The sequence below is a fragment of the Sceloporus undulatus genome, chromosome 6, assembly GCF_019175285.1.
Source record: "Sceloporus undulatus isolate JIND9_A2432 ecotype Alabama chromosome 6, SceUnd_v1.1, whole genome shotgun sequence".
Lineage (NCBI taxonomy): Eukaryota > Metazoa > Chordata > Lepidosauria > Squamata > Phrynosomatidae > Sceloporus > Sceloporus undulatus.
The window spans coordinates 92820097-92839090 of record NC_056527.1 but is presented as its reverse complement, the minus strand read 5'-3'; the positions used below and the strand labels follow the sequence as shown (position 1 = coordinate 92839090).

General features: G+C 41.4%; 1 protein-coding gene across 2 annotated transcripts in view; it reads left to right on the top strand.

Moving 5' to 3' along the window:
- Positions 1-18994, top strand: part of OSBPL7 (oxysterol binding protein like 7) — a 46018-nt gene that overhangs the window by 18601 nt on the left and 8423 nt on the right. For both annotated transcript variants that reach the window (XM_042473392.1, XM_042473393.1), the window contains exons 6-17: positions 2146-2256; positions 3806-3932; positions 4186-4289; positions 4550-4642; positions 5870-5999; positions 8058-8206; positions 8744-8851; positions 10319-10453; positions 12697-12790; positions 15171-15484; positions 17565-17702; positions 18921-18984. In XM_042473392.1, the coding sequence (XP_042329326.1) occupies positions 2146-2256; positions 3806-3932; positions 4186-4289; positions 4550-4642; positions 5870-5999; positions 8058-8206; positions 8744-8851; positions 10319-10453; positions 12697-12790; positions 15171-15484; positions 17565-17702; positions 18921-18984 (1567 nt within the window). The remainder of the gene's footprint in view (positions 1-2145; positions 2257-3805; positions 3933-4185; positions 4290-4549; positions 4643-5869; positions 6000-8057; positions 8207-8743; positions 8852-10318; positions 10454-12696; positions 12791-15170; positions 15485-17564; positions 17703-18920; positions 18985-18994) is intronic.

Below are 18994 nucleotides of genomic sequence, written 5' to 3'. Positions count from 1 at the left end.
GCCTGAATACAAGTACCAGTTAGCCTTTGGCATGTTGTTGACACTAGGCCTCAGTTTGCTCAGTATGGAAAATGGGAAAGCTTGTGTGAGAATGTTGTATAATGATGCTAGACTAATGCATGAGGGATAAAGATATGTTAGCTATCTTTATATATCTGAAAGGACGTCATATAGAAGATGGAGCAAGCTTGTGTTCTGTTGTTCCAGAGATTAGAATACATACCAGTAGATTCAAAGTACAAGTAAATAGATTCCACTTAATTTTTTTATGGTAAAAACTGTTTGATAGTGGAATAGGTTGCTTTAGAGTGGTGGATACTCTGTTTTTGGAGGTCATTAAACAGATTTTAGATGGGCATATTTCAAGGGTGCTTTAGTTTTGCATTCCTGCATGGCAGGGGGTTGAATTAGATGGCCCTTGTGCTCCAACTCTGTGATTCCATGATCATGTTGACTCCTGTGGGAACAGAATCTGTACTGTATAGGCATTTGGTCTGATTCATATAGGCAATTATATTGAATGTTCTGATCTGAGAAATAACATCTAAAAGCAAATTTCTGTTTGCTGATCTTCTGTGCTGGCTGCACACATAGGGTATAGGAAAACAGATAATCGTTTGCACTGTGGTATAATGCTTATATAATAATACTATGAATGACCTGATAGAACTCTTCTCAGCTCAGCAACCTGGGTGAAAGGTTATATGCCAAGTACTAGCTATTCAAAGAAATATAGTTGTGTGCCTATAGTTATCTAAATCAGGGCAAGATATTATTTCTTTTGCTTTACTGGAGTTGTCAGTCCAGTTTTTAGAGCTCAAGGGTTGGAAATTCTGCAGGGCTGTGAAAACCTGGGCCTATTCATAAAAGTGGGATCATCTAAGTGTGTAGTGAGTGTAGAGAAAGGCTTTGTGTATGGGTATGTGCTAAATAGGGAAAGGCTGAGTGTCTCCCTGACTATGGCAGATCAGTTCTATACATTCACAGCCAAAGATGAATTTATAGCTTTCAGAACATGTATTTGAGAATTTATAAAGGAATGTTAAAAACTGAATCCTGTATGTCCCAATGCTTTCATGATATGTTTGCTGGAGTCCTCCTTGTACCTGTAGCCAAAAAGTTTTGTGAGGAAGTTCTGGACCCATTCTGGTTCCCATGCTTTTGTTTTTCTACAAGAAATATAGTAGTAGTAGTGGTGGGGGTAGTGGTAGTAAGCTTTTATCTGCAGCTGTGAAGACTAACACCTTGCTCTTGCTTCTTCCCATAATGGAAATAGAATTTGATAGAAGAACTCATACAACCTGTGTTGGCAGCCCATATCTAACTATTACTGCTGTGAAATAAATTAATCCTCTGGATTAATCTGATGATCTGCTGAGTTAAAAATATTTCTAGTTTGTGGATTCGGGCTTAGAAATGCATTTCCAGTGCCTGGGAATTATCAGTGCTAATGTTTACCATTTCTTTTGTTTAATTCCATCTCTCCCCTGCCCCTGTAGAAGTTGCCCTTGCCTCAGCAGCCTCGGGTACCTGATTTTTGAGGGTTATGAAAGGACAGCAAAGTATTAATTATTTCAATTTATAGTTTATTGCTGTGCCTCTGCTGTGAGAAGAGGGAGAGTAGCACTTCTGCAAGCTTCTGTGGTTCAGATATGATTCCCTTTGATTAATGTTGGGGTGGGTATCTTCTGCTGTTCTTCCTCAAATAGCAAAATGTCTTAAATCTGCTCTGGAGGCCTTTCACACAGTTTACAGTGCTATATTCTGCCTTAGTTTCCATGATTTTAGAGTTCCATGGTTTCGGACTATGGAATCCAGGGATTTGCAGTTAGGAAGGGGTATTTATAGGTGCTGTAGGCTACATTTCAGAGGAAGGATCTGACAAACCACCTCTGAGTATTCCTTGCCTAAGAAAACTCTGAAAATTCATGGGGTAGCCATAAATCAACAGGTGACTTGAAGGTGGGTGCATGCACACACATATTGCCTCCCCAAACTACAAACCTCAGGATTCCATAGGATGCAGCCATTGTCCTTAAGGTAGTATCATAGTGACATAACTGTAGTGTGAAAGGGCCCCTGTGCTCTGGTCTCTGTTTATGCTTCTTGCTGTTTAATGTCCCTTTTCTACTTAATCTATTTTAGATAAAATCCCAGGAACTCTTCAATAATTGGGTGGCCAAGCTGTGCTCACACCGCCAAGCAGAGAAGTTCCTGATGGGTGGCCATGGTGGGAGAGCTCCCCATCCTGCACAGGTGAGCTTTAGGCAAAACGGATTTCCTGCTGTGCTAAAAGCTGCAGTATGTTGGTTTTTGGTTATTATTTTTACATCTTGCATTTCTCTAATGAGCTCAAGAGACTTTGCTCCTTCCCATTTTTGTCAGGTAGGTCTTTTGGTCTGCTAAGACAGAGTGACTGGCCCAAGTCAATCTAGTCTACTAAGTGCTAGTCCAACACTTTAAACACTGCATCACTCTAGCTCTATGAAAGTGGGTGGTGGCCTCATATATTTAAGGATCTTTCCTTGCTTCTCTTTCTCTGCTTACATGTAAGGAGAGAAGACTTGTGTCATTTCTGTGGGAAAATGTTATTTTCCTTGGGCCAGAGTTAGCTTTTATGATTCCATAGGGTGCAATTAATACATCCCACATACAGTGAGGCCCTTGCTATTTGCAGGGGAACCATTCCGGATCCCCCCATGGATAGTAAAAAAAACCACAGGACCTTAAGTCACATTGTTCTCAATGGGTGAACGGATAGTAAAAAAAGGGACCTTAAGGCCTGTTGTTCTCAGTGGGTGCATGCTCCCATTTGTATCACCATGTGTGCACGTGCCCATTCATAAAGCTGGTGCTTGCCATCCGCAAACCACAGATGGCAAGCCTGCACTTGACGGGGGTGCACTGTATTTTATTTAGCTCTTGGCTGATAACATTTACATCCCACCTATCCTTCAAGGAGAAGATGGTATGTATCATCCTCCCAGACTGGCATGAGGATTCTGGTAGCTGTACTTCAAAAATTACATTTCTCTCATTCCTCTTTCCATTTCTTTCTTTACAATAACTCTGTGAGATAGCTTCATAGCTGTGTGGGGTACTGAATCTAGGTCTCCCCAGTCCGAGACCAACACTCTAATAATTTTATTTATTTGTATTTATATTTTAATTGTATCTTGCTTTTTGGGACACAGGAAAAGCATCTAATAAGGTACAATATGTTATAAATATATAATTATATATTAGTTTAAAGCAGTCATTAAAACACTTTAAAGCACTACACACACACACACACACACACACACACACACACACCATAAAAAATCCAACATATCCATTTAGACACAGTTAGTAATTAAAGGCCTGCTGATCGATTGTAAGATTCACCTGGTAAATTAGGTTGACTGAGCCCATTTATGATCCTAATTCTAATCCTCAACAAATGTTAGTTCTCAAATGCTTCAGTTTATGGGACATATTGTCTAAAATGATAGAATTCTCATATCTCTACTAATGGCGCTCATTTAATGGATTACCACCTAGTGGATTTGCAGAGAAAAGTGGTTTTCAAGACCTAAAGCACTTTTACTTAGAGCATGCAAGCATTTCACCCTTGAACCACAGCCATCTTCCATGTGAAAAAATGGCTGTAGCTCTGGGATATTTAATATGTTGCCCCTGGAGCCTATAGAATACTTTATTTGGTGCTTATTGAGGCTCCCTTCTCATCTGACTCCTCTGGATATTTTAATTTTTAAAAATTAAAACAAATAATAATGTGCACCATCTTGCCTCATTCTTGCAGGCCTGCAGCTCAAGGCACCGCATTCTGACATCAGAAAGTGCCCCTGCCTTGTCTTCCCTAGGCAATCACCGAGATAAGGTGAATTACTGGCTGAGTGACAGTAAAGGCTTGGACAGATGTTCAGCAGGTGAGATGTGATACTCTTACCATCTTTCTCTTGGGCATTGTTGGGTTTGGCAACAGAATAAATCTTTTCAGAACTGGTTCCAAACTATGCTTGCGGTACAGATTATTTATTTATCCCATGCCTCTCCAGAAATCCATCTTCCAAATGATAAGTGACTGGAGCTTTGACAGAACAAGAGGTCCCACAGATGTTGCCCATGCAGGTCAAAATTTCCCTACCTCTCTTAATAACTTTTAGTTTCTTTTCTTCCTAGAACTCACAGAATGTCAGGAAAAGCTTCAGGAGCTCAACTGTATGCTACAGAGCTTGGAATCTCTCCATCGCATTCCCTCTGCCCCCCTCATCTCCAGTAGTCAGGTATGTACAGTGATGGGAACTGTAATGTTTCTTCTGCATAAAATGTCTTGAGTATTTTCATTACCACTAGCTCTGTAGCTGTTTCCATAACATCTTGCATAACCTTCTACCATGTTTATGTGTGATTTTCATTCTCAGGCACCCCTTCTTTAACTGTGAAATCAGGGATTGTCTGAGAGCATGCAGTGCTTTGCAGTCTCACTTAAAATAACTCTTTAGTGATAGAAGTAGTTCTATTCGATTCTTGCTTGCTTTTACAGACCTCAGCAAGCACGGAGAGACCCAGAAAGGGGAAGAGGTCTACACGCATTTGGTGTACTCAGAGTTTTGCAAAAGATGACACCATTGGCAGGGTGAGCTGGTTTGGGATTGTTATTTTGATTTGTTTGTTTGTTTGTTTGTTTTGGGGTAGAAGGGAAGCTGTATCAGACAATGGAGAAAGCCATTTAAAGTAAGACAAAGCAGAAGGATTTTTTTTTTGGTCTGCATGTGATGGTATTAGACCTTTTGGGTTTATGTCACTGTCATGTTGCTCTGCTGTTGCAAATGCAACACCAAAGAATCTGGTAGCACCTTAAATACTAACATGTTTTTTTTTGGCATAAGCTTTTATGGACTGTATTTGATGAAGTGGCCTGTCACCAAAAAACCTGATAGTCTCTAAGGTGCCGCTAGACTCTCTATGTTGTGGCGTTTATAACATGTAAGTTGTTTTTCTAGTTACTGAAGTGAAATCTCAGAAGATGGTGGAGGAGGAATAGCACATAACTAGACCACTGTGTTGTGCTGTGCCTTATGATGCTGCATTCCTATTTAATTTAAATTAGAAAAATTAGTTCTCATTGTCTGCTGAGAAACCCCGACCCTGGGAGATTTCTCATTTGCATTTGTTGAGTCTTCTTCTCGCTATTTTTCAGGACTGGTAGCCAAACCCTGTTTATTTTAAGGGTTTCCTTTTTCCTGTTGAAATTGTCCAGGTCTTTGTGGATTTCAGTGGCAAATGAGAAATCTCCCAGGGTCAGGGGTTTCCCAGCAGATAATGAGCACTAATCAAGCAGACACTAATCATCCTTTGCATACCCTCCCACCCTGAGGCCTGCCATTAGCAACAGAACAATACACATGCAAATCACAACTGCCTTTCCAGGTCACACAATATATATACCCAACTGCTTTCCAGGCAAGCATTCTCTGAAGATGCTAGCCACAGATGTTGGCAAAACATCAGAAAGAAACTCTTCTAGAACATGGCCACATAGCCTGAAAAACTCACAAAAATCTAAAGCCTTCAACTTCATAAAGAGAAAGTAGTTTTTTAAGAAGTGACTATAGCAGTAACTAATTGTTTGGGGGCACCTTGGCCCTATAACCGTAATAAATTGCTTTTCAAAAAGTGATTTTCCAAGCTGTGGTCTAGTTTAGAAGGAGCCCATTATGTATTGTGGTGGCAGAAATAATAGGGACACAGTACTTTTCTGGGATGAAGGAGAAAGCCATTTTAAGTAAAATAAAGAGGAAAAAGGTGTGATTGTGAAGCTGTTTTGCTAGATGTCTAAACTCAAGCATTTTTCTCCTAGCAGGTGGGACGCCTGCATGGCTCTGTACCTAATCTCTCAAGATATTTGGAGTCATGTCAGAACCAGGCCATCTTCAGTGTCCCTCCAGAATATAGCCAGCTGCAGAGAAGCTTCTGGATTTTAGCTCAGAAAGGTATGTTTATGGCCAGTGCTAATTGGTTTTTGTATCTGCAGTTCCTAGACCTGACAGTTTACTTGACCTGAATTTTATTTTTATTGATGTCAGAGTGCAAAAACACCAATTCTCATCTTGCCAGGTGGAAAGAGAGAGAGAACGAGAGAGAGCGAAGTCCGTTGGAATTAAAGAATGTGTTATGGACTTCTGGTTCTGTTGTTTGTTTTCTTAAAATTTGACATTTTTCTTTAGGCATGTATAATCTTTGCTACAATAATTCACAATTTTTTAAATGAGGTAATCCAGATTCTGTATCAAAGAAGACTGAACCGTAGGACTTGCATAAATGTTACACCTTGCTTTATCTGGAATAATTTATTGTGCTTCTGTAGAATGAGGGGTATAAGATAGCAGTTAGAGTCATGGAGCCCACAAGTGCCATGCAGCCTGTTAAAGGATTTACTGTGACCCTTTGGACTCCCACTGATCCCCTGCCCCAAGCCCCCCATTTTCTTTTTTCAGCTGACAAAATGGTTTTTTGACTGGAAAAGAAAACACTTTTTATATTCTCAAAAGGCTATTATGGCCTGGTACAAACGGGCCAAAAGCGGCGTGGCTGCGTCCATACTAGGGCTTGGGAGCGTGCAGCAACCACACGCTCCCAAGCCCTAATACGTATGGGCGCTGCCATTTTGGTGTGTGCACATTTAGGCAGTGTGTGTACCAATGATGTGTCTTGTGTGACACGTCCAAACAGTGTGTCCCACAAGACACATCACAGTGACGTCCCAGGGCGCAAATGGCGCCTTGTTGGTGTTGCGGGAAAGGAGCTCCATTTTTTAGTTCCTTTTTCCTGTGGATCGTTGCCACAGCCATGCAGTTGCCGCGGCAACAATCCAGAGAAGAAAGGGACGGCCAAAGGCCGTCCCTTTCTTCTCATCTGTACAGGACCTTTGTCAAACACAATGAAACAGAGTCATAGGGCTTGTCTACATTGCTGACAACTGGCAGCAGGTAAGGAGGAGATTTGGAGAGAATTTGTGGTCAGAATATGCCAAGGGCAGCCTGTTGTATCATGGTAAATTTAGATGAGCCCATAGAATCAGCATAGAAAAAAACAGAAAAGCTAGAAAGATGCCTGGCAGTGATGCCGCATCATTTCTGGTCACCTGAAATGGCAGCTATGATTGGGCTGCAACTCCCCATGCACATTTTTATACTCTGACCCAACTGAACATATTGTCTAGAATCTATGGGCCCAAACAGACAGCCCAAAATAAAACTGCTTCAAGTCACTTTGGAGGTATGCTGTTTAAATGATACATGCATCTTAAGAGGCCTAGAGCTGCGCCAAATCTATGCTCCAGTCCCTATATTATACTTTAAAGAGTCTGTTTGCTTCTTAAGTTAGACAAATCCACATGCTTGATCACAGACCATGCACTCATCTGATGTAGGAAATCCAGGTCCTGACCCCTGATTCATTTCTGTCCTAACTCTGCTTGTTCTCTCTGTGACACGTGCTCTCATATAAACTCACTCCAGTACTACTAAAATTTCCCAGTATTGATTAAGCTGGTATTGGTGGTTATGCTCATGTGAAGCAAAAAAATGAAAAAATAAAAAGAAGAGAAAAAAGTTGAAGTTTGCAGGTTGTCTCAGAATTGCAAGAAAATATTCAAGTTGTCAACCTATGTGTAAATGTGGTCAAAATTAGTTCAAACACATGGATTTTTGAGCAACAGATTCAGAAATCCAGAGTAATTCAGGAGGGAGTTGAAGTAGTTGGCAAATCAGGTCCAAAATCTTGCTAAAGTCTTTGGTCCCATTAGGCAACAGACCAGCATTGATGACTCTTTGATCAAGCATGTGGATTTGTGATGTGGATTAAGAGGCAGACAGACTATTTAAATTAGAACAGCATTTTCAGTTGGGTCCTGGCAGCCATAGGGGATAAGAGTTTGAGTTTCTTTCCTTAACAAAACTTGGTGTTTTAGATAATCTGAAACCTTTATCCAACATTGAATTTCCTGGAATCATGGACTAATCTTTTTCCAAATGCCATTCATTTGCCAGTTCATGGGTCCCTCAGCAGTGTACTGGCTGTACTGAGTACGGAACGAGACCGTCTTCAGGAACTGCAACAGATGCTAGATCTACAGCGTTCCACTGGACCTTCTGCACCTAGTGGCCGTGGGGGTGCCTTTGGAACTTCAGTGGCTGGGGTAAGGACAGAGCCAGGGTCCTTTGGCAGGGTGGCCAAATGATGCTTTTCAGACAGTACAGAAGTCAAGGATTATGCAACCCCAAGACTCCTTCCACTCACATAGCAAGCTCAAATACCATTTTTCCTCTGAAGTCCCTCTCAAATGGTAGCAGGAAGAGATGTCCCCTCACTTCTTGTTGCCTATTTGAAAGAAACATCAGAGGAAAATTGAGTTATTTGGCAGAAAGTATGGGGTTCAGGGATGCTTGTGGGATTGGGCTGAGATATTTTGTGTGTCCTCACATATTTGGGGAGATTTATGACTGATCTAGGGGCAAAAATTGCTCCTAAATTGTGTTGAAAATTGTTCTAAAAATTATTTTGGGCTTTGATCTCTGTGGGATTGATGGCAGAGTTCAAGGGCCAGAAAGGTGGGGGTTGGGGGCCACATACTGTATGGCTCGTGGCTGCAGTTTGCTTATCCCCACCATAAGCAGCCACTTCCAGTTCTACATCCCATCAAGCTCTCAAATATCCATCTTCCCCCACTTTCTAGGCTTCTCTGCAAACATTGGACAATCCTGAATGTATCCGTCGCTTCCATTCTCTCTCCATCTCATCAGACACCACCCTGGATTCTTTTGCTTCATTCAACCCTGATGAGGTGAGCCATTCTTCTAGGACAGAGGTGGGAAAAAATGGCCTTTGGGGTTCACTCCCAGCCAGTTGGATACTGTGAGATTTTATGCTCATTTGTTTTTAAATATATATAATTGCACCAATTTTCTAGTTGCTTAATGTGATATATTGTACAATGGATAGTTTATGGATGAATACTTAATTATGATGCTTAAGAGAAATGGGATGGGTTTGGGTGGAGAAACTCTGGCCTGTGGAAGGTTGGAATCTTGGCTGCCAGATGCTCCATTCCCCCCCCCCCCCCCACTTCCCTCTGTGCATGTGGAGTGTCTGTGACTGGGAGGCAATTTCCCTGTTTATTTCCATTCACTGAGTGTACAAAACCAGCATCTCTTAGCTGGTATTTACAAGCACAATGTGACTCCTGATCAGAGCCCAAATGCTGCTTGGAAGTAGGGCTGTGTAAGCACTTTGCTTCTACTTCTTCCCTATATGGGTAGAGAAAAGAAAGAAATGGAATCCCTTTCTGCAGGATGGGAAAGCTGCCCGTGATTCCTGACTGTGTCATAGCCCTTTTAAGGATTCAAAGTCCTTCAAATGCATAATCTGGTTGTAATCATTACAACGACTCTGCAAATTAAGCCAGTACCATCATCCCCCCATATTGCAGAACGTAGGGGCATTGGGGCTGAAAAAACAGTTTGCTTAAGGGCACCAATCCCCCTACTTTCTGCCATACGGGAGGAGTGATGATACTGGAGAAAAAAGATGGCCTCTGCATTTAGCTGAATTTATTTTCTTACAGTGGTTAAAGAAGGAATTGATTAATTTGTAGAAGACAGATGTATCAATTAGCAACATGATAAAATGTAACCTCTATATCCAGAGGCAGTGCACCATCTGATCCTGAAAACAAACAGGAGATGGCTGTTGCCAGAGGTAGGAGAAGTTACTTTTTGGAACTACAGCTCCTAGAGTGCCCCGGCCAGCAGCCATGGTGGATGGAAATTTTGGGAGTTGTAGAGCCAAAAAGTAATTTTTCAAAACTCCAGTGATAACTTTAATATTGGGTTTGCAAGTTCTTATTGGTTTCTGCCTTACTTGATGCAGAATTAAGCCCTTATCAGTTAAGGAAACTGTAATTCAGTGTACCCCAGTGCACTTTAGTGTGGTAAAACTTATTCCAAAGCCCTTCAAAGATACTGCAGAATGTGCTAGGTGGGTGGTTATGTACAAAATTCACTGCAGAAATAATCCACTTTAACTGCCCTGGCTCAGTGCTAGGGAATCCTGGGAATTGTAGAGAAGGCTAAATGTCTCACAAAACCACAGTTCCCAGAATTCCCTAGCTTTGAGCCAGGGCAGTTAAAGCGATCACAAACTGAGTTATTTTTGCAGTGTGTTTTGGACCCTAGATATTCTGTGTGTCTGACTCTAATGACTGTTGCATGTTTTTGATCTCTTCATTATCTTTTCTTCCTCTGGCCTGCAGCCAAATAATACTTTGTTGGTTAAGGGTCAGGAGCAGCAGTTATCTAATCGCAGCATCGTGTCTCTCTCGGATTCACACACCGAGTTCTTTGATGCCTGTGAGGTTTTCCTGTCAGCCAGCTCATCTGAGAATGAGGTTAGTGGATGTGATGATCATTAAAGAGCTTCATAGAAGGGAGAGTTTTAAAAGACATTCTTTGCCAAGTACTGAACACTGAATATGGGGAAGGTTTTTTTGGACTACTGCTCCCAGAATCCCTCTGCCACCATGTAGTCCAAAAAATAAACATTTCCAAGTTCTTCTTCTCATATGTTGAGAGGCCAGGCCACTTCTCTGTTGGGAATCATACTGTGAGTCTCTTCAGACATCATGATAGAAATGTCAAATAAACTTACAATAAACGTACAAATAAACTTAATGATGAAATGCAGAGCAAGTGCCTGCAGCCTAGTATTTGGGGCAGATCTCCCCAACAGGTGGAAAAGTGGCTGACAACAGCAGAAATATTCACAGCTGGAAGATTAGTTGCGGTTTGTTTGTGCAGGCCTTTTAAGAGAGATGTGTTGTGCCAGTGAAATATCCATTTAGAAAAATGAAACTTGAGATACACGATTTGCATGGCTCTGGTTCCCAGCCTGCAGGAGCTCACGATCAGCTCAGTAATAGCATGGACAGCTTTTCAGTGAACCAGTAGCTCCACCTGATGATGGCTGAATAAATAGCCACAAAGTGCCAGCTGATGTTGTCTAGTTTCCTTTATTTCCAAGTTTAATATTGCCCAGTTTAATTCACTTCTAAGTGTGGCTTGTATTTTATAAACTATATCAAAGCTTGGACAGACACAAAGTAATTACTCACAGTAACAGCTTCAGTGCTTTCAAAGTAGTCATTATTGCTATGTGCCTTCAGTTCATTTCCAAGATATGGCAACCCTAAGACTCATGGGGTTTTGTGGGCAGAATTTGTTCAGATCGGGTTTGCTCTTATCTTCCTTTAAGACTGAAAGAGTGTGACTTGCCCAAAGTCACCCAGTGAATTTCCATGGCTAAACAGGGATTTGAACCCTCGTCTCCCAGTGTTCTAGTCCAGTGCTTAAACCACTGCACCATACTGTCTCTCTTAAAAAGTAGTTGTAATTATACTTTCTGCCTATTGTTCAGAAGATAGACATACACTGCAAAAGGGGTGAAATTATTCCTGTTGCATTGCAGCTTTGGTGTAACTTACTTATACTTGAAAAAAGGGATTAATGATAAAAGAACCTGTTGTGTCTGAACTGTGAAATATATACATAGCCCAGTTATGTCATGATTACAGAGTCGCTTTAGAAAGTCATAGCGATGCTAAATAATAGAATAGATTTCATCTAAGCTTGAACAAGATAAACATTTGCGCTCCAGACCAGTGTAACAGTTTTTTTCTTTTAAAATATAATTACGTCATCCATTCTTATTATTATGATTGTTTCACGTTTCACATTTCTCTTTCTTTTTTTCTCTTTCATCCTTTGTGAATTAGTCAGCAGCAACGCCACTTCCCCCTGCCTAGCAGTTGTTGTTCCCCTCCCATTCTCCCAACAGCCTGTCTTCCTCTCCTACTATCACAATCTCTCAAATTCTTTTATTTTTGTGGTCTTCCTCTTTTAGCTTACTATCACAACTGGAAGGTGCAAACTTGGCAGCATGGATACCCTTCATATGTTAGCTTAGGTCTTTTCTTTTCCTTCTGTTTCCCCACTTTTGGACATAACTCTGGCTGGCTGCTTCAAATCAGGAGATATTGTGACATTCTAGTAGTGAATCCTACAGTTCCTTGGGGACATGCGGATGGAGCATCTAGGATTTGGGAGTGGTGGGCTATTCTGTTTAGGAACCTCAGGTCTTGGCTTCTACTTTCTTTCAACTTCAAGCAGTTTTCATTCTGTATTAAATCTCTAGGTTTCCAGTCTGGTAGTTTTTCTGGGGATAAATTTCCAACTATAATTTTCTTTCCTCTGCTGTTTGCTGTCTCTGAAGGACAGGACTTAGAAGCTCATTCATCAGACACCTGCTTGTTCTTTAGAGTTTGTTTGGCAGGGAGAACTGGATTTGTGTCAATGAAATTCATAGCATAGCAGTAGGCAGAACTAGGCTAGAAGTTTGCCCCACTCCAACACAATTTTGAAGCACCCTGGATGTGTGTGTGTGCAAGGAACTCTATCTTACACATACACTAGTAAGGTGCCTTGGAGTTTAGGAACTTGCTGAAAGCTCAAGCCCTTGCCCAGCCACAAATTCTCTTCACACCAACACAGCCATTTCCTCTCCCCTCCTTTTTTCCTCTTTCCTGGCAAAGTCAGCATTTCCCTTGGCCTGTGTAACCTCCTATTGCTCCTGCAGGCCACAGATGACGAGTCCTGCATCAGCGAAGTGACTAACAACATCTCAGAAGAAATGGCAGAGGTTGCAGGAGGACCTGGGCGGTGTCACAAAGGTACTTCATCCAAGAAATGTTTTGGTGGGTTTGTTTGCAGAGGGAAGGAGGTACGGAATGGAGCAGTGGGTAAGGTAGTGTAGGGTAGGTTAGGGAAACAAGGAGAGGGACCAAAACAAAGGTGAGGAACCATAGGACTTTAGTACCAAACTTTTCAATTTCAAAGATCTCAGAGGGTCTCCATTTCAGCCTTTGTATGGTCTGTGTGTGTGTGTGTGCGTGTGTGTGGATTGTGCAGACTTTGGGGGCCTCAAAAATGGAGCTTGGGTGGCATATAGCCTGCTGGGCTGCTAGAGTGGGAACTGGAGATGGTTCCTGTGCCTTTAATGGTTGTGTAGAAGTGGGGGTTTCAGCAGGTGTTGCATGTTCCCTGGTTGTGTAATATGGAATACCTATTAAATCTCTCTCATTTGGGCCATTTTTATAGGTACAAGAGCTGTCTTCAGTTTTCAGTCTGGCAACTCTATGGCCTATACTGCCCCTACCCATGTTGAAGAGCTAGCTCAGCATTTTTAACAGAAGCTTTGCCCCCCTCCACATGCAGGCTTCTGCCCTTTCCCTTCAGTTCCTTTCTGCCCTGTCGAAAACTGAATTTGGCATTCTGGCTGAAAGGAATCTCACCCCCCCACACACACACACACCTTTTGTTTAAATAATTGTGGTCTTGAGGGGTTGTGGAGGAAAATCTATTTTTTAAAAAAGAAGAAGAACTTGCATTGGTGATTTTGGTCATCCAGAATTTAGTTTTGTAATGAAGCACAAGGGTTGGAAAGATGTTTGAGAACAGACACTTTTGTGACCCTCTTTGGAACTTCCTAGAAACATATTGCTGTCCACAAGCTGTTGGAAACAGAATGCGAGCTAATAGAGCTTTTGATCTGATTCAGATTTTTTTTTATGTATAATTTAATTTATATAACCTAACTTTGTCCCAGCATGGGACCCAAGACAGATTACAACAAAAGTAAAATAATGTACAGCTAAAATCTTGTTATTAAACCATTTTTAAAAAGTTAAGTAAAACAATTCTGTCAAAAGCACAAAGTTAAAACAATTTAAAACACATTTAAACCATAATAAAAATGATAAAAGCACAGGGCACTACAATGAAAAACCCTTCAGGCACAAAGGCCTGCCTAAATAAAAAGGTATTTGCCTGCTGGCAGAAAGAGAACAGGGAGTGGACCACCTAGGTTTCTGTGACACGGAATTCCATAGCCTGGGAGCAGCCACTGGGAAAGCTCTTTCCTATGTCTTCACAAACATGCCTGTGATGATTGCATTTGTAGTCTACAATGGAAAAGGCTTTCTGAACAGATGATGATGATTATGATGATGATGAAAATGATAATGGCCAAAATCTTGTTGGGGACTTGCATTTTTATAAGCGGATTTACATCTGGAGGAATTAGAACTGAGTGGTTTTGTAATGTCCAGATCCATACTGTTATGTTACTACATAGGGGAGCTAGCAAAATGACTGATCCACGATGGGAGACAGGCTAGGAAGTGCTGATGTGCATCATGACATTATTTTCTTTCTCCCATTACACATCTCAGTTCACTAGTAACGTTTCTTAGCTCCTCTGCTATGTAGCTAAGTATACATAAAATTACATAATGTACACTATGAGAGAGGTTCCTGGTAAATAACAATAACACAGACTACTTTACTGACCTCTGCGTTACTATCTAAAAAGAGACAACACAAGAGGAAAAGAGGAAGAGGACAGTAAAGAAAGTAAAAGTAAAACAAGTTCAGAGATTGATCTGTTTTGTCAATGGATAGATTTGCCTTTTCCAGTTTAGGATTTTGGGTGAGTGCATGTGTGTTTTTAAATATAAGGCTTCATACATCCATGCCCCTGGAAAATTGGACTGAGGGACGTATTGGGAGCGCCTGAATGAAGGAGATAGGTTTTTGGCTCATCAAATCAAGGCCATCCAGCTTCAAGGACTCTTTTCCAAACTTGGAAACGTTAATTTTAGCATTAAAGGAAAATAATTTGCTAACATTAAGCCATTGGGTGAAAAAATTGTAACATTAATTTGTTGATTAACAAGTTGTTGATTTTTACATCAGAATCGTGTAAAATGATAAAAAGTGTCAGCTCCTTTGCACTTTACCCCAGTTCCAGTCTCTAAACTCTTGAATTAAATTATCATTAATTTATTATTATATAATTATTAATCAATTAATTAACTGATTAAATCAAAATTATTTAAACTAACCATTAATGAGTTCTTGAAAAGAATGTTTAACAATTAAAATAATGAATTTTAAAGTCACTGTGTACATGTTTTGAAAAATTAGAGGAAATTGTTTGTTTTTAATTAATGGTGTTCACTTGACAGTAGTTGTTTGTGTGCCTCCCAACAGGCCCAGCTGCTATGCACTGTGTTGGGGAACCCTCAGAGGCAATGCTGAGTCTGCCTGTGCCTCTCCCTTTGTACCTCCCTGGGCCGGGACCCGGAATAATGCGCCGGAACTGCCTGCCGGCCTCTCATGTCCATGCCAGCGATGTCAGTGTTTGGAACATTCTTCGCAACAACATTGGCAAGGATCTCTCCAAAGTTTCCATGCCAGTCCAGTTGAATGAGCCCCTCAACACCTTGCAGCGACTTTGTGAGGAATTAGAGTACAGTGCCCTATTGGATGCAGCCAGCCGCACTCTGGATCCTTGTGAAAGATTGGTATCTGCCTTTCTTACTGCTTCCTTTCCTGAACCCTCATCTTGGAGCAGGAGTTGTGGTGGCCAGATGAAAATGCGTTTTCTACGTATTTTTTTGGCCTACTGTAGGCAGAGTGAGGTGACTATCTCAGGCAGCAGATGCTGGAGGACTGTTCCCATGAACTGTCCGGTTGGTTCATCCTTTTGGAGGACAGAGTGGTTTATGCCAGAAAACCTCTTCTGGGGCTCTTTAAGTTAGGCTGCTCCCTCAGCTATGGTGGAAAATGCTATCCCACTGCAAATACTGAAGGAAGGTTAAATTGCCAGTCCAGTTGGTTAACTGTTAATGGAGAGAGGAGGAGATACCCTCTTGCCCTTCATCTCAGGGAGCAAATGTCATGGGATGGTCCTTGATCCTTGGCTGACCAACTCTTGATAAAAAGAGAAGTCATGCTTCCTTATCTCTCCTACTTTGGGAACCCACCCCAAGGGATTGTGAGTAGTCAGATCTTCCTGATGTCTCTGTCCACCCATGCAGTCCCATCCAGAGTTTCATCCTATTGAATGCTAAAACATGGCCTTGGAATACAGATGTGGTTAAAAAAAGGTGTCTCTACAGAGAACCTTTCCTTACCAGCAGTTGGGAACAAAGCCAACACATCTGTGCCTGAAATCATTAATCAAGAGGCCATAATATTTAAAAGAAATGTAATTTCTTGATCTTGATATCTCCCATATTGTTTGTGATTCACACCACTCCTGTGCTAGTCTCTAAGCACTCAGATTAGTCAGATAAAACGAGTACTTTCCCCCATCCCTAGTAAGTGGCTATGACTTCTACAACAGAAGTGGGAATTCAAAGACACAGTTGTGTTAGTCTGCAAAATCATTCTGCAAAGAGATTTTGTAGCACCTTTGAGGCTACCTTTTATTTCCTAAGACTTATAACAGCTTTCAATTTTTTCTGCCTAAAGCAGCAGATTTGGAAGACTGGAAGGACAGTCAATGATTACTTATTTAACGTATTGTCATTGTATAATTCAAAGACATAGCCATGTCCGTCTGCAAAATCATTCTGCAAAGAAATTTTGTAGCACCTTTGAAGCTAACTGAAAGAAAGAAGCTGGTAGCATGAGCTTTTGTACACTTGATCCTACTTCCTCAGGAAGCATGATGTCATAGTTCTTCGGTTCTCTTCCCATGGGAGATGGTCATAAAAGTGAGTCTTTTTTTCTAGTTGGACTCAATTTCCTTGTGAGATAAACTCCTTGGACTTCGACTCCCATAAGCACCAGCCAGCTTGGGAAGTGGTCAGGGAATATGAGAGGTGTAGTTCAAAATATGTAGAAGGACCTCAGTTGCCTGCCCCTGCCTGGCACTGCTAGGGGATTGAACCTGTGACTGTGTGCATCCAGAACATGAATACTCACATCTTTCCTATGAAATAAAAAAAAAATGTTATTTCTTCCTAAACTATCCCTTTCCTGAAGATAAGCCCATTCTGAATCTCAAGTGTGGGGACTGGTGGTGTTTTGTTTTGTTTCTTTCTTCTGATTTTATTTGAATCTAGAGTTCTGTAGTTGTGGCCAATGGTAGTTAGTGATACCATGTCATTTGGAGGGTGAATCTGTTCTTGGTTTTAGAGTGAACTGTAAAGGAACTGTCTGTCCCAGGTGCTGATGGGGATGGGGTTCAACATTCTGGATAGCTCCTTTAAAATTTAGACAAAACCCCAAAATAGATTCACTGCCTCACTGACATGGAAGTCAACAGCTGCCATTGAGTGTAGCCTGAAGTTGCAGTGTCCCTTATGGGAAATGCTATGACTGTCAGAACATAGGGCTTCACTTGTGGTTTGGTGAGGCACGAGAATTCTCTGGCAGAGATCCCACAAAACTACACATCCCAGGATTCCATAGGATGTTGCCATAGCAGTTAAAGTGGAATCATAGGACTGTAATTGTATAGTGTCAAAGGAGCTTACTTTCTTTTCCTAGCATGGGCCCTCTTTTAATAAGCAGTTATTTTCTGGCTGCTTGCAAGTCTCCTTTCCTTGTAGCCACTTCCTAACATCATTTTTTTTCTCCACCTTTGTTGTGCAGATCTGCATGGCTGCCTTTGCCGTATCTGCTTATGCTTCTACCTACTACCGTGCCGGCAGCAAGCCATTCAACCCTGTTCTAGGAGAAACGTATGAGTGTGTGCGACCTGACAAAGGTTTTCGTTTTATCAGTGAACAGGTAAAAAACCAATAAGTGTATATGAAGCCGGCAGTCGCATGACAGCAGTCTTTGACTATTTCAACAGACATCATGTAGTAAATTGCTCCTCTGATGCTTCAGAGGTCAGGGATAGAACCAGTGGATGGGAATTACAAGGAAACAGAGTTCAAATCCCTTCCCAGCCATGGAAACTGCCTGAGTGACCTTGAGCAAGTCATATTCTTCCAGCCTCAGAGGAAAGCAAAGACTACCTCCTCTGAACAAATCTTGCAAAAAACCAACCCCATCATATATTTGCCTTAGGGTTGCGATAAGTCAAAAATTGTTTGAAAGCATACAACAACAACAGATTCCAGTCAAACTTCAGGAAAAATATCCTGACAGTAATAGCTGGTTGACAGTGGAATAGACTTTCTTGCGCTCCTATGCTGGAGATACTGAAGTAGAGGCTAGGTGACTGCCAGCTGAGGAAGCTATAGTTGCATTCTGCATTGCATAATGCTTTATTGTGTGGGAGAGTTGGACTACATGATCTATACATGCAATTCAACTCTAAAATTCTACAAACTACTTTCCCCCATGTGTCATGTTTCTGGTGGCACAGTGATTAAATGCGGGTACTACAGCCAAAACGTTGTGAGTTTGATCCTGCAGGGGTAGAGGTTGACTCAGTTTTCCATCCTTCCATAGGTCGGTAAAATGAGTATCCAGCTTGTTGGGGGCAATTGGCTAACATATTGTAAGCCACTTAGAGAGTGCTCAGCACTATAAAGCGGTATAGAAATGTAAGTGCTATTGCTATGGCTATTGCTTTGTCTCCCATCCCCCAAACACACCTGGGCTGTAAGATAATGATTCTGCTATATTCTTTGGCAGTTGCTATCATGTGTTCTCCTGTTTGGTAAGCCAAAGAATATACTCAATGACTTGTGTAAAATGGTTCTCACAGAAATGAAAGCTTTCATAGGACTGACAGAAAATATCTCACAAGCAAGGAGAAGAAAAAAGTAGATTTTCATTCTTGCCTGTGAGAACATGACAAGCAAGGATTTACATTGCTTTTTCTGTCTAAAATTAAGCAAGAGTGTAATTATGAGCGAAAGTCCTATTGTGCTCACTGATATTTAAGGATGCCGAAAAAGAAACAGTTACATTTCAATTTGTCACTTTTTCAAAGGTGGCAACCCTATCAAGGCTGCTGGTTTATTGTCTTCTTTCTTTCCTCCAAAATTGCAGGTGTGCCACCATCCTCCTGTCTCTGCCTGCCACGCAGAGTCTGACAACTTTGTTTTCTGGCAAGGTGAGGCTTC